Source organism: Gavia stellata, chromosome 17, assembly GCF_030936135.1.
Source record: "Gavia stellata isolate bGavSte3 chromosome 17, bGavSte3.hap2, whole genome shotgun sequence".
NCBI classification, from domain to species: Eukaryota; Metazoa; Chordata; class Aves; order Gaviiformes; family Gaviidae; genus Gavia; species Gavia stellata.
In genome coordinates, this window is record NC_082610.1 from 8337184 (window position 1) to 8352004 (window position 14821).

The window sequence follows — 14821 nt, forward strand, 5'->3', positions numbered from 1 at the left end:
TATTCATTGTAATTAAGGTTCTCGGAGGTTTTGGAAGCAAATTAATTCCTTTATTTTGGTAGAAACTTGTACTTTATGTTGCAGTAGAAAATAGCGCAAGATGGGCTCAGGCTCCGATGTTTTAGGACCAGCATTGGATTTGCAACAAACTTTGGCATGGGCATAGCATACGAAACCACTCTGCAGTAGCTAGCTTTGCATTTGGTAATTGTATTTGTGTTTAAATAACTGCCCAATATTTACATCAAACAGATATGGGACTCGGAGAGAGCTGCATGCAAAGGCCATGTGACAACAACTGCACACATCTAGAGCCACCTATCTTTGTGTAGACTACAGGCTGTTTCTTGAAAAGTCTCAGGTTGATTCTCTGTGTGTTGACTTGCACCTGATATACATGGGAAGAACACACAGGAAAGTGCTGTTGGATTTGAATTGCTAACTGATATCAGACAGCCTGTGCAACCTACCTTCAGCAGCTTTTTTTCCTAGAAGCTACTTGGAAACAGGATGGGTGAATTGCTTAGCCATCAGCAGTCTCTTCCTGTGGGCCATCTTGCCTGTCTGAACAATTCATCCACCTCATACCTTGCTCCCAGATTGCTTTTGAGAAAGTAATACTGCTAAACATTTTTAATTGATACTTACTGTAGCTGGGAAAAAATGCCTCTGAAAGGAACATAAGATGCATGGTTTAATTCCAGAATTAAATTCAGTATATTTTTAGTCTTATCTAGACCAGAAGGCTACAATTTCTTTACATGTTTTTTAAATTACTTAAACCTAGTCTGTCAAGCTTACAGCTAAAGGTTTGCAGCACAAATCTGATTGATTTTAATGCTTTCTCTAGGGTGATCTTCATAGAAACTACTAAAGACTTCAAAGAACTCATTTTAGGCAAAATAAGTGAAGTAAGTTGTTCTGATAAAGTGATATGGATCCTTGTTCAGTTGGAGTTCAGCTTCAAGCTACCAATGAGTGCCATAAGACCTATTATACCCGTCACACTGGCTTCAAGACTAAGCAAGATATATCTTCATCTGACCTACTGTTACTTCAGCTTAGGACTGGAATAACCCTTTCAGAGAACAATACAATCTGCTTCCACCATGCAAAAATTTACATTGAAAGATTTGAAGACTTACAAAAATCATGTTGTGATCCCTTTAATATGCACAGAAAACTATCAAAGAAAAACTTACGTGCAATTGACTTAGATGACGCAACTTTTCTAAGTGCCAAGTTTGGAAGACAGTTTGTACCTGGTTGGAAGCTTTGTCCCAAATGTATGCAGATAATAAATGGAAGTGTGGATGTTGAATCTGAAGATCGCCAAAGAAGAAAACTTGATTCGGACGTATGTATATGGATCAGTTTTCCCACCCCCCCTAAGTTCTGCAAGCTATTGGAATTGGGCTTCATGAAAGTCCTACATAAAGAAATTGAGGTTTTTTTAATAGCAACATGAAAGGGTGCAGTCTTTTAGATGTGTGGGAGTTTACTGTATTTAAACCTTTATTTGGAAGACCTTAAAAAACCCTCTTCCCTAATTAAATATTATGGCCTTTTAAATTCAAATGATTGTGTGTACTAGGGTGACTTACAACTTGTAAGTTTATGTAAATACCAGACTGCTGCTGGTATTTTAAGCTGTTACTCAAGCCTTACAAAAAACAAGCTCATGCGCTTAAAATTGAGCACTGCAAAGGTTGCTTCTAAGGATGTTGAGGTAAACTTCTGGTTTAGTCTCTTCAGTTTTTAAAAAAAAAAAATCCACTTTCTCTAGCAGTTCATTACCAAGTGAAAGTGCATCAAGGTGAATTAAGTAAATTCTTGTTGTGGTGTCTGAGCTGTGAAGGCCATGGCATTTGTTCAGGGGCTATAGTGAACTTGTGTGGGAGGATAATGCTTTAAGTGCTGAGTTTGGAATACAGCTTATACATTGTTGGATGCATTGTTCAAGATACATGCAGGTAATCAGTAGAAGTGTGGGCAACCAAATCAGCAAGAGCTCATCTCTATATGCCTTGTAGCAAAGCAGAATTGCCTTCTAGGACCTGTTGTTCCTTTCAGCCAAGGGGCGCTTGCCTAACTGTATTTTTCAATTACATCTCAGTATGATTAGGGGACTAATAGGGAGTGAAATTTGAAAGCATTGATTAAAACTGCTACTGTAAAGCTTGTATTGTTGGGTTTGAGACTGCTCCAGTTCTGCAGTGTAAAAATTTTAAGACTTCAGTTGTTTCTCATGGGAAATCCAGTGCTTAGAGTTGAGGTCAACAATTTACCTAAGTTATTACAATATCCTGGCTTGGCTGGACATTTTCTTATGAATTTAGGTTTGTATTTGCAATTAAGTGAGATTTTCTGTCTTTGTTCAGGGGCGTACAGCTAAGGCTTTAAAGTCTCTACAGTTTGCTAATCCAGGACGACAGACTGAATTCACTCCTGAGACCAGTAAAAGGGAAAAAAGAAGGCTGCAAACAAAAAATGCATCATTTAATTCAGACAGGTGAGCTGTTTCTTGTATTTACATTATCTTTAACTTTCACTTCAAAATAAAATAGTCTTGATGGCCAGTGTCCGTGTAACACTATAACATTTTCTGTATGGATGTTTGTGTGTTTATGGATTGCTTTTTTGGTTTTGAGAATGTTAAAGCTCACTCTCATTACTGAGATAAACAAAATGGAAGATAAAGCGTTAGCACACAGTCCATATTTCAGGCAATTAGAATACAAACAAGTATTTAGTAAGGCATGACAATACTGCACAGATCATAGATGAAGCTATTAATTTATGCATAAACTAAAATTCTGATAATAGGCTAAATTTGAATACAGTAAGATCAAGTAGACTACACTTAAAATATTGGTACTGTCATCTTTCAGTAAACTCAGTAGTTACACTTTGTAAACAAAAATGTGCAAGTTAGGACCTTACCTCCTTTTAAAAAAGGAAGGTAGCATCCAAGTTGGACAATACTGCATAACAAATTACTACCTTCTAACGCGACTGATTTTAAAAACATGCTTTCTGCAGAGGAAAGGGATATGCAGCTGAATTTTGTCTGTCATTTTCCACTAAAAGAAGTTTGGACCAATTCAGTCGTGTCCTAATAGGAGAGTAATGGAAGTCCCAGCTTTAACTAGTCATACAATATTTATTAGAACATGCAAGAAAGATCGCATTAATATCTTTCCCTTGCTCCCCACCTAAGTTTAACTTTACAAGACAGAAACAGACACTAGATGTGCTGTTCACAAACCACACATCCTCTTCCCCGCCATTTGTTTCTTCTACTCAGTTTGGGCACAAGTTGCAACCAGAGAAATTTTTATGAGATGTTAGGAAAACTTTTTCTATGTATGTAGTAAAACACTGGATCAAAAGTCTTGTGGCATCTCTGACATTAGAGCTATTCAGAACTCAACTAGATGCAGCCCTGAGCAACCTAATTTGAGTTGACCTGGCTTTGAACAGAGGATCGGACAAGGTGACTTCCAGAGGTCCCTTGCAGAGTTTTTCTGTGATTCTGCGGCTTAACAGAACTGTTACAGAGATGGGTAATGATAAAAGCATAAAAAATACCTTTAAATTAGGATGGGTGCACCCTAAATGATTCTACGTGACCTCCTTTGAATTACAGCTACACGTTACAAAAGAAAAGTAAATTAAGGGAGCAGTTCACATCATCTGAAAGGTAATCTGAAGTTTACATCATATACCTAAGAATATTCATAAGTGGTTGAGTAAGTGTGCTATTGAAGAAATAAAAACTTCCCATTCTTTAAAGTATTTCAAAAGCCTTGGAGTGGAGATACAGTTAGGACTGAGAAGTGTTGTCAAATACAGTAACATACATGCATCTTTTAAATTAACAGTGTTAAAATGAACACCTGAAGAAAGCAAACTTCTGTCCACAACTATTAGCAGCTTGGCATCAAAACAGGTGGATTTTTTAACATGGAAATAACTGTTGTTTTTCATTATACAGGCAAGTTATACCAGCCAAGAGTAAAGTCTACGATAGCCAGGGACTACTCCTTTACAGTGGGATGGACCTCTGCGATTGTCTTGATGAAGATTGCCTGGGATGTTTCTATGCTTGCCCCAAGTGTGGCTCCAACAAGTGCGGAGCTGAATGTCGCTGTGACCGCAAGTGGCTATATGAGCAAATTGAGATAGAAGGAGGAGAAATAATTAGAAATAAGCATGTTGGTTAGCGTATATGTGCATTGTTTATCCCAAGTATATATTCCATGTTTTGATTAAACACAGCACATTCATCATTTAGTGGTTTAATTAAAACCATTGGAATTTGTCACGATCCTTATGATTAATGTGCTCACTTTCACTTTCATTTAGTATGATTATGGAAATAATCATACTACTGTCTTCTCACACTGCATTCTACTTTGTACTTGGTCTTGTTAGTCATCCAAGTTAAGTTCTCATTGAACAGTCTTTCACTGTATTTAAGTATAAGGTGCTAAATTTTCATGTGACACGTCCTGAGCCACTCACCATCATTTCATATACTGTTTTGTTTAGTGTACCATCTCCAAGTATCCCTCATTTTTCCTTCTATGGTTCAGGATCTCATGGTTTTGAATCTGTTTTGTGTGAAACACTCTAAAAGTTCTCAGTGAATTTACATGCAGTGTTAATAAAGCTCTCTCCAGTATTAATAGTGAATGCTGTATCATCTATAGATTATCCCAGCTACATCTGATAAATTCAAAGCTATTCACTTAAATGGATTCAAAGGCATTTAGGAGTTCAGATCCTGTCCAAGTTACTGGATTTGAGATAAAGTTATCCTGATGAATTCAAGCCCCACTGTTAAAGTGTTATTAAACTGTCAAGGCATTGAAAAATATGTTAAAGTATTAATTATGGAACTGTTTTCTTGATTTCTGTATAACACAATTGAAATAATTTTGCCATATTTGTTATTGGTCTGTAATTGGACTGGTACTTCAACAGCTGTCTCCCCTTTGTTTACTTGTTTTTAAGGTAAAGGTTTGCATGCAGCTGAAATGAATTTGAGTGTCTGTTCCCAAACTAAGGATACCCAGACTGCTACCAGAAAACCCCAGTTGAATTGAAATTATGTTTGGTTGATGCAATATCTATCCTCAGAACATTAAAATTTTACAATAAGAAGATTTATGGAAAAGATACTTTATAATTGAAATCTTAGTAACATTAGTGTTATTCCTTGGTATTTTTGTTGTGTTTTGAATAAATTTCCTAATTCTGTGATAGACTTGGAAGATCTGCATGTTTATTGGGTCACATTTATTCAAGAATACTGTTAACTATTGATTTCTGAAGACTTATTTGGTAAAGTATAATCTTGCTATTTGTTTATAGTATTTTCTTTTCTGGTAAGTGTCTGAAGGTTGCATCACTAAAATCCAAACTTATGCTTTGAATTGTGCTGGCATCTGCTGGTCCAGTGAAGTATAAGCATCAGCTTATACTACATTTTCATTAAACCTGCTACAAAATTAACCAGACTTTCTTTTTTTTGGTCAAAGCATTGGCTGTTCTTCCAATGGATGTGTCTCTCATTGGCCTTAGATTCCAGCCACATTTATCACAAGAACCATCATGTGAGTTTACTTAGGGAGAACAACATACTCTTTACACTCTTTTCCAGACAGCAACACCGCAAATGAGTAACAGCCATGGCTTTCCTTACATGCAAATGGCATTTAATACATTTTACTTTGTTGACTGCAGAACATGCATATCCTGACACAGCAATGAATCTTCTGTGTTTGATCCATGTTTGGAACTGTCTCATCTCTTAAGCAACCTTTTGAATTAGATGAAAATATAAATATATGCCTCCATGAAAGTGAGAGGGAAAAAGCTGATCCAATGTTGTAATTTTTAGGTATTTATTATTTTTTAAATTAGACCAAAGTCAGCAGTACCCATTGTTGATAAACTTAACAAGCTTCCAAAGGTTTGATGAATATAATTTATCACTTAAGTCCACAGTTAGACTTTGGATTCAGTAACTGTTAAAGCATTTCACTGAATGAAACACGAGTCTACCAGTAGCTTAAATTGCCTAGGGCATCTCATTATTAGATCTGCATTTCTGCTACTCCATTAAGTCTCTGAAAAGTTAGTATACTCAGTCTCTCATTTTACAGATTCACTAGCAATGAGTACTTTCCCAAATCACTCCAGTTGTTTCCTAACAAAATACATAGGACTGCTGTTTGACTAAAAACCTGTGCTAAGTACTGGGTACTGTTGATTGCTATAGAAACTACAGGAGACTTTGGGGGTTTTCCAGTAAAACAGGGCTTTTTGGTGTTGGTTGTTCACATGTCCTGCTTACATACTTAGGGTATTTCCATTTCACTGCATTTCCTTAACATGCCTGGGTTTAAGTGTGTTACTAAGTTCCATAATATGTTTTTATACACTTCCATGTCCCCCTCATCTATTTTTGTATTAAAAGACACTGCTGCAAGTTGAACTTTACCATCTTGCTAGATTTAAAATACTTACCACTATGAATTCCTCCCATTTTTTCTGTATGTTTCATAAACACCACACAAACTTAGCCCATCAGCATAATACACAAGCTATTTTATCACCTAAAAGTGATTGCATATTGTTTCCAATAGCATATGTAGTTCCCCAACTTTCAGAATTACTCTACAACTAAGCCTGTTAAACAGTATGTTCTTTTAATATAGCCAAAAGAAACAACTACTTTCCATAAAAGTCGAAGTTCATAAACCAGGTACGATAACCACTTGAAACTCTGGATGCATTAAAGAGAAAAGCTAACTGCAAATGTACCCCAGTTACTGTGTTAAAACTTGCCTTTTGATATTAATTGCAGAAATTAATGCCTAGATAAAGCTTACATATTCAAGACAGAAATCAATGACAATAGAAGAACCTGTTTTATGAATAACAGATATCCCATGGATCAGTTTGAGTTTGTTGAACAGAAGCTCCAGATTTGTAATCTCTTAACTACAGCGTTAAGTACTGTTTTGGTTTCTTTGTCACACAGTGCAAAATTCACATCAAGTTTAGAACGTGGTCAAATTTAACATCTTCTAAAGTCAATGAGAGTTCTTCTGCAGACCTTATGAGAGTTGCCACAGAACTTTGGGGTCATATCTAAAGGTGTATCCTTTTTCCACACACACATGCACACGCCCCCCTTAGCGGAGTTGAAAGTTTCAAACTGATGAAGCATGCCCTGGGATGCTTTTTGTTAAATACTCAAATCATGATTGTAAATACTCAAATAACAATATAGTACAGTCAGGTAATTAACTCGGAGAAGGTGTTATATTAACATTTTCAGCATGCATGCTACTAAAAGGCATTTATCTTTGGGAGATACATTATAACCTTATCCTTAAAAGAAAACTAAATCCATGCTGTGTCTAATCAGTTAAGTTCATAACTCGTAGAAACTAACATAAGGAGACTCTAACTTGAATCTCTTGGCTGACCATTCAAGACATCAAACAGCAGGAAATGGACAGACCTACACAAAAAGCATGATTTTATAAATCCAGAAGTCAGAATTAAAGCCTCTAAGGGAAGAAAGAAAACTGAGCTAAGGTGACTAAATTATTTTTTCTGATTTTAGACCTGTTTTAATGTTCTTTCTAGCCTTTTTGTATAGGTGGTTTCTATATTAGCCAGAATGGACCAGTAGACAACTGCACAGCAGCTCGCACTGAAATCCCCTAGTGACAGCTATGCAGAGGTTAAGTGTTCAGGTGGACATCTGTCACTTGTTATGTGACAGAAACAACAGCTACAGCTTGCTGGAATCAGCATTAAAGCCTTCAAGCTCTCCTAGTCTCATGAAAAAAGTGTAAACATACAATTTCCAGTTTCAGTTACCTTGTTTTCCTCTAAAATGAGAGTCACATTTTTGGTCATATGGTGTCTTAATAAATGCAGAGTTTCAGCATTTTTCAACTGATTTCTCAGTGGAATATGAGATGTAAGGACATGCAGTAGCTTGTCCCTCATGATCCAGATAATTTTCCCCAGTAATTCTTCAGCAAACATTCCAAAAGTTGTATTCACCTTTGTACTGACTTCTGAGCAGTCGATATCATAGTAATGACAACTTTATTTAAATAGGCTTAAAAGATGTCTCCAACTTTAAGTTACACATGCGTTTAAATCCTACTAATAGTAGAGGAACAGTTTATTAAAAGGTTTATATTTGTATTTAAAGATCTTTAATTACAAGTTGCATCTAATATTTACCAATGTGGAAGCCATAACCAGAACTATTCTTATATTCATTCACTGCAGATAGATTTCAAATTAACAGTTCTCCTCCAAGCACATATTAAAAAAATATTGTAGAGGGGTGTGAACAATTGCAATTAAACTGCCCAGTTCACTCTTGGTAGGGGTTTTGTTCGAAACTCATTATCCTGCTCTGAAATAAGGGGTTTACATTTTAAAAGAAGTTCCTCGTACCCAGCAGAGGGCATCAGCTTACTGCAAACCTGAACATGAACTTCTGGTGCACCTCTAAGAGCTGCATCCCAGCCCTCTCAGCAGAGGGGATTTCATTATCGGACAGATTCAGGAATCGAGCCCAAGACGAGAGATGCATTACCTCACATCTGTGAGGCTGAAATATAGCAGACTCAAGTACAAGATTAGCACTTAGGAGAAACGGATTTTCTTTCTGGTCTTTATAAAAGCTTCTCACCCATCCCCTTCCCCCAAATACCTTGCCAATTGTTAGTTCTTTAAGTAGAGATCAACACAATTCCTTATAGATACAGTTACAATTTACAGTGTTCACTATGAATCACAGAATCACTAAGGTTGGAAAAGACCTGTAAGATCATCAAGTCCAACCATTACAAAAAAACCCCAAATCCCACACACCACAACAAACAAAAAAACCAAAAAAACCCCAAAAAAACCCACCCACACCACACAGCACCATACCCATCAAGCCATGTCCACAGGCTCCTTGAATACCTCCAGGGAGGGCGACTCCCCTACCTCCCTGGGCAGCCTGGTCCAGTGTGTTACCAACCTTGATTTAAAGCTTCTACCTGAGGATTCCCTTAGAAAGTCAGTATTAGGTAGCCAAGAAACCCACTCACAGCAGGGTCCTGCACTGGTTAGGAAAACGGGAGTCTTTCTGACATCCACACTGGTGCTACTGCCAGCATGCAATACACAGCTGAAGAGCTGCACGTGTCCTGTTTCCCAGGCAGACTCTGACGAGTATTTTACCAGCGTAGCTACAACAGTAAGCAGAAGCAGCCTACCATAAGCTGTGGTAGGCCAAGGTGGCGAAAGGTAAGAGGGGCAGCTGGGGATGGGAAAAGTTTTCCTGAGTCTCCTACTATCACCAAGTGGTGAGAAAATTGCCCTAATTCTTCTCTTCTTCCCCCAGCTTCCTGTGGCAGCCCTTCACATGTACTCACCAGCAAATTAAATCTGTATAGCACACTAAATGACTTGCCCTTCTAGACTCTAGTTAGGGCAATATTAACAGCTAGAGTGCAATAAACTCAGTTCTCCATCTCACCCGCAGGTGACAGCACTATCTACTATAACCTCCTGGGAGTAAACAGTGATTTAGCTTCCATGCAGAGCCCAAGACTGCGACCAGAAGTAAAACCAATTCTTTTCTGTCTTCTAATTTTCTCCTTGTTATTCTTCCATTTGTTCTTGCATTTTAATTGATAGCTCTACCTTCTTTAAATTGTTCATTTTAGCTACTGAATTAATACCATGAACCAGACAATATTAATTTACATATTAAAAAAGAACAAAATAGTCCTAGCAAGCACCAGCTAAGCATCTCAAGTGAGCCACTTACCAGAACCATCAGAACTTAAAAACTTCTCAAAGATAGAACATTGGGATCCTACTCAATTCACAGCTCTTAAGGCCTCATAAGTCATCTAAGACACTGGAACTAAGGATCAAAGTCTGTTCTCCAGAGCCCAGCCCAGATAAAGAAGAAACAAGCATCATAATCTAATGCATATATAAAGACTACAGAGCTATTCCATTAACACAACTACTTTGCTTAAAGGTAAAAAATTAGATTTTTACAGACTTTCAGTAGCAAAGTAAGTTTCCTAAATTCAGTAGTTCTTGTTCTAGTTCATCCTTCCTAGGAGTACCTGAGAATCCAGATGTATTCAAGAGAATGAGTTTTCTCCTCCTTTCATTTTCTATTGCAAGTTTGTAACAGAGAAAAAAAAAAAAATCCCCCAAAAAAGAAACAAACATAAAAATCCCCACCATCAAACCTCCAAGCTGCTCCTTTCCTTCTGTTTTATAACAGTAGTGCTCTGGCAGGTGACTCCCTTGGCAGTTTCCAATCAGATGGGCTGGATCCTGCCAGCTGACTTCAATGGTGCTGCAACCTTTCTCCTGTCAACCAGCTTTTCTTAATAGGTGTTAATTACAGTGATTATATTTCAGCTTAGTTTTCAGTTACTACCTTTGTGCTGCTCCCTGGGAGTTTCAGCTCAATCTCTAAGAAAAGAGAAAAATCAGAGTTATTACTCTGTTAAATATACTTGTGTAATATGTCTAACCTAAAGCCAGACTCCTTCAACTGTACAGGCTCCTCATCATTGAGGTGGCCCCAAATCTCAGCTACACTGTTCTATCAAGCCAATTTGTCTATGTATTTCATTGGCAATAGCAAGCTGTTCTGTCTTGGTAGTGAGCTCGTATTAACAGTCCTATTGACTTCAGTGAAATCGCTTAGGTGGGTAAGCAGGCCAAGCGAATAGGTGGGTTCTGCACAAGTGAAATGTGCCACGGTAAAGCGCTACAGCTGACAGGACTGTTCACACAAAGACACCGTTCACCCTCACTGGTTACGTATGCTTTTGTACTGACATAGGAGTAGAGACTCCGCCCAAGATCTTATGGTCTTAAGAAGCCACTGTGAAAGGCAGCTACAGAGCAACCATCAGCGTACACCTAAAAGAAAATCTCCTGCTGCTGGGGTCCCAAAATAAAATGTTTGGGTAACCTTTACAGGATTGTCCCCTAAAGACCAGATCCGGAGAAGCCTGAAGTCCATATGAAATGTTAAGTGCCAAACGCCTGGATCCAGACTTAAATATTAGGGCTTCCTGTTGGAGTTCAGAGTCGGGCTTGGCGATGGGTACAAGGCAGCTGGACACAGAGAGGTAGAATAGTTGACTTTTCATATGTCTGGTGTTGGATGTGTTCATAATAAACTAGCTGGGTAGAAAGCACAGAGTAATTAACTTACACCAGTGAAAGTTGGTTATATCTCTAGGCAAACCCAGAATTTTATTTTTCTCAAGAGAAGGTTTTCTTCCTACTGTTGTGTTTGAGGTTTGGTTTTGCTTTTATCAAAATACCAGAAAGGCACAATTTATCCAGCCTAGTCTGTGCCAACTACCTCTGCTTTATGAGTCCCCTGTGTTAATTTCTTGTCTGTGAACTGCTGACTCTTTGAAGTAAAACCTTGGGCTAGATCTGGTTTGGAGCAAATGAGAATGCAGGGCCGCTGACAAAGGCCATCCATCATAGGAATCGCTGCAGAAGATATCTGCGGTTTCTCCTCCTCTGGTGCAAGTGAACTGCAACATCCAGCTCTACACGCACGCACCGCCGTCCCAACCGGGTACCCCCGTCCCAGACTGGGGTAACATGCTGAGCCACAGTTTTCCGCATGTACTGTCTGAGCACATACTGATTCCTTATTTTTAAGTAATATTTTTCCTCCAGAATGGCAGAACCTAACCCACTAACTTTGTACCTGTATTTTATTTTTTTTTTTAAATAATTAAATTAAATTTGGGGGCATAGTGCCCCAAACGGCCTCAGGCTGATTCACATCCTGAACCCCATCAGGAGGTTTTACTTGTTCCGAATCTCAGTAAAGCTGTGTGCGTATGTGTAAGTGCATATAGGACTGTATATGCAGTTGATCCAGCCAAACTAGTTGGAGCTCAGCTCTCAGAAATACAAGGTGCAAATGACATGGTGTAAGTTCCCACTGATCAGAGTGGATTTGTTTGAATCCGCCCGAGAAAGAAGACATAAACCACTCTTGTACCTAAGTGGATGTTCTGTCCTGCAGGGTATGAGTAAAGGGGACCTGCGTTTCATGGACTTTTATTGGCCTTAACAATTATTCAATAGTTAACTGGAAGGTTGGAAATTACCCTTCTGCATCTTCTGCTTCAATGTAATCTGAAAGGCCCATTCATCACTCAATTACAGCTGGTAGCTGGCGTGGTATTTTGATATTACCATGTGCAACAGAGAGAGCTCCTGGAGGAACGGAGCTGTAGCTCTTTCCCCCTTCACATCTCTCCTTTCCTCTGACTCCGCTAATTTCACAATTTTATTTTTTTTAAAGTGAATTGAAAACCCTTGCCTACCATCCAGCACCAGTTGATGGTGCTTCTCACATGTCAGAAATTGCTACTGACATTTCAATTTTGCTTTATTTTTCCTCTTTCTTTGCTAATATTATAGAGAACATTTATATTTGAATAAAAAGCAAATAATGCATGTCAGAGTACGCATCAGGGAATGTCAAATTGTTTTTTTCCAATTACAACTCTATTTCAAATAGGGTAATGCAATTAAAGTATAATTACTAGAAGTGCAAAGCCAAGGTTATGGTCAGAAATGGTTACACTTTCACTTCTAAGTCCTGTCTTACTAAATAATATGTTCCTGTGGGACAAGACACTCTGCATACCTGCAGGTATCCAGAAGCAACTAAATGTCTGGCGCTACGAGTAGAGTGGCTCTTTGTGTATGAACTACCATATTAGGAAAAGGGAGCAACCACAGGTGGCTTTATCACTGATTAATAATGGCATAAATTCACCTCAGGATAGGATATTAACAGTGTATTAGTAGTGTTTTACAGGTACTATCATAACATGCTTTTAAATACAAGCCCTGGTAAACTGTTAGTATTTTCTTAATACTGAGCTGTAGTTTGATTTCTCATTTCTTCGATAAACTATCAGCAACAAAATACAGAAGAAAAAAAGTAATTACAGCGTTCTCAGTGCTTTGCTGGGTGGTTATTGAGCATGTTTAGCACGGCGCTCCGGGGTAGCCGCAACGGGGAGGCGGGGAGGGTGTCTCCCTAGCAGAAGGGATTCGGTGCAGTAGCGAGCTGCCAAGCAGAGCCTTCCGTCCCTCGGTGGAAGTTCAGCCCACCAGCGAGGTGCAGCTGCTGCTATGTATGTGTTGCTACCATATATATGCTATATATATGCTGCTGTATCTCCTGCTGCTATAGGTGGGTCCAGCTCTCGACTGCAGCCCTGCAGCAATCCGAACAAACTGAGGCCAGTGGCGTGGCTCTGGGGTTTCATTCCCGTCACCCGGACCAAAACAGAGCTAAACAAGTATGTTTGTACTGCGTCCCGGGGGGGCCTTCAGCTGCCTGCAAGACCACGTTCACAGTCCTTCGGATGGCAAATCTACACGCTCAGCCTGAAGCCCTGCCAGAGGGACCTCCTGCCCTCCTGTGCCCAGGCACGCCGAGCCGTAGCCATCGGGACTAGCCTGGAGCGGGATTCTGAAGTACGCCCTGCCCTGTGGAGGGAGGTTCCCTCCGCAGCTTGGCTCTGCCGGACAAGGAGTGTGGTGGTGAGCCAGAAGTTTTCAAAAGTTTAGGATTCCTTTGTCAGAGCTGCTTTCGCCTCTACTGGGGAGAAATACAGCGTTGCCGTATCCCGGCTCATCTCAGGGTCCATTCGATGGGAGGCCGGTGACAGAAGGAGTCAAGCTGTGTGAACTACAGGGAGCTAAAAATGATTTTCTCATGACACGAGCATACATCATTAACTAGCGTGAAGCATTAATTAGCATTGCCCTTTGTCAGCCGCCGTGTCACTGCTGGTGCCTGGAGCACCGTGAGGAGCGGTGCGGGGAACGGGTTTTTTTTCAGCTGGGCTCAGAGGAGGCTACAGGGAGATCTAAAAGCAGCCCATGACTATGGGAGGGGTACTTATAAAGGTGAGGGTGCTTCAAACTTCATTCAGATACAGCCATGAACTTCCACCCTTTAAAAGTCTGAAGCTGGTGGGGAAAAAAAAAAAAGCAAGCCTTTTTTCTGGAGCCTGTCTCTAGGAGCCGGCTGGTATAATGCTTGAGTGTCACAAACCATTAGTAAGGTTTTGCCAATCTGTTTTATGTAAGTGCATGAAATAAAACAGCAATCCTTTATTATTAGCTGCTTTATTTGACTGGTAATAGTGCCTAAAAGGGGCCGGGACTCCAATTTGCTCCACTTGGAACTGCTATTTGCTGCGAGAACACATATTCGCACTTTCTACGAGAGTTTTAGTTGGACAGTGACTGAATCTTGTTCCCATTTTGTCTGTCTTCAACTTCTGTATGGAGGTGGCTGACAAGCAATGCAAACTAAATATGAACTGCAAAATGGGAGCAAGACTTATTTTATTGAATGTTCAAAACTAGTGACAACACTTGGGTGAAAAATGCAGTGTTTGTAACTGAGCACGCTAGCTTTCCTCTGCTGGACCCCACAAACTCACGGTGTCTTCTCAGCAACCAGCTGCTGAGTCCTGGGGAGCTGCACACCTGAGATAGCCTCGAGGGGTTTTTAATGACCACCAACCCTTTTGTCACAGAGAATTACTTCGGCAACTACATGTTCTCGGGACAAAAAGAGAGAAACCCAGCAAGATGACCAGGCAGGGCCTGTCCTTGTGGAAGCTGGAGCTTTTCAAGTGAAGGACTGCTTCAAGCAAGGGCTGGCTGGAGGAGAAGGGCTTGGGGA

General features: G+C 39.6%; 1 protein-coding gene across 1 annotated transcript; it reads left to right on the plus strand.

The window, feature by feature from the left end:
• Nucleotides 1–869: 869 nt before the first annotated feature.
• Nucleotides 870–5159, plus strand: ARL14EP (ADP ribosylation factor like GTPase 14 effector protein). Its single transcript, XM_009814064.2, has 3 exons — nt 870–1357; nt 2382–2512; nt 3998–5159. Exons 1-3 carry the CDS (start codon nt 935–937, stop codon nt 4224–4226), a joined length of 783 nt encoding a protein of 260 aa, XP_009812366.1. The 5' UTR covers nt 870–934; the 3' UTR covers nt 4227–5159.
• The last annotated feature ends 9662 nt before the right edge of the window (nt 5160–14821 follow it).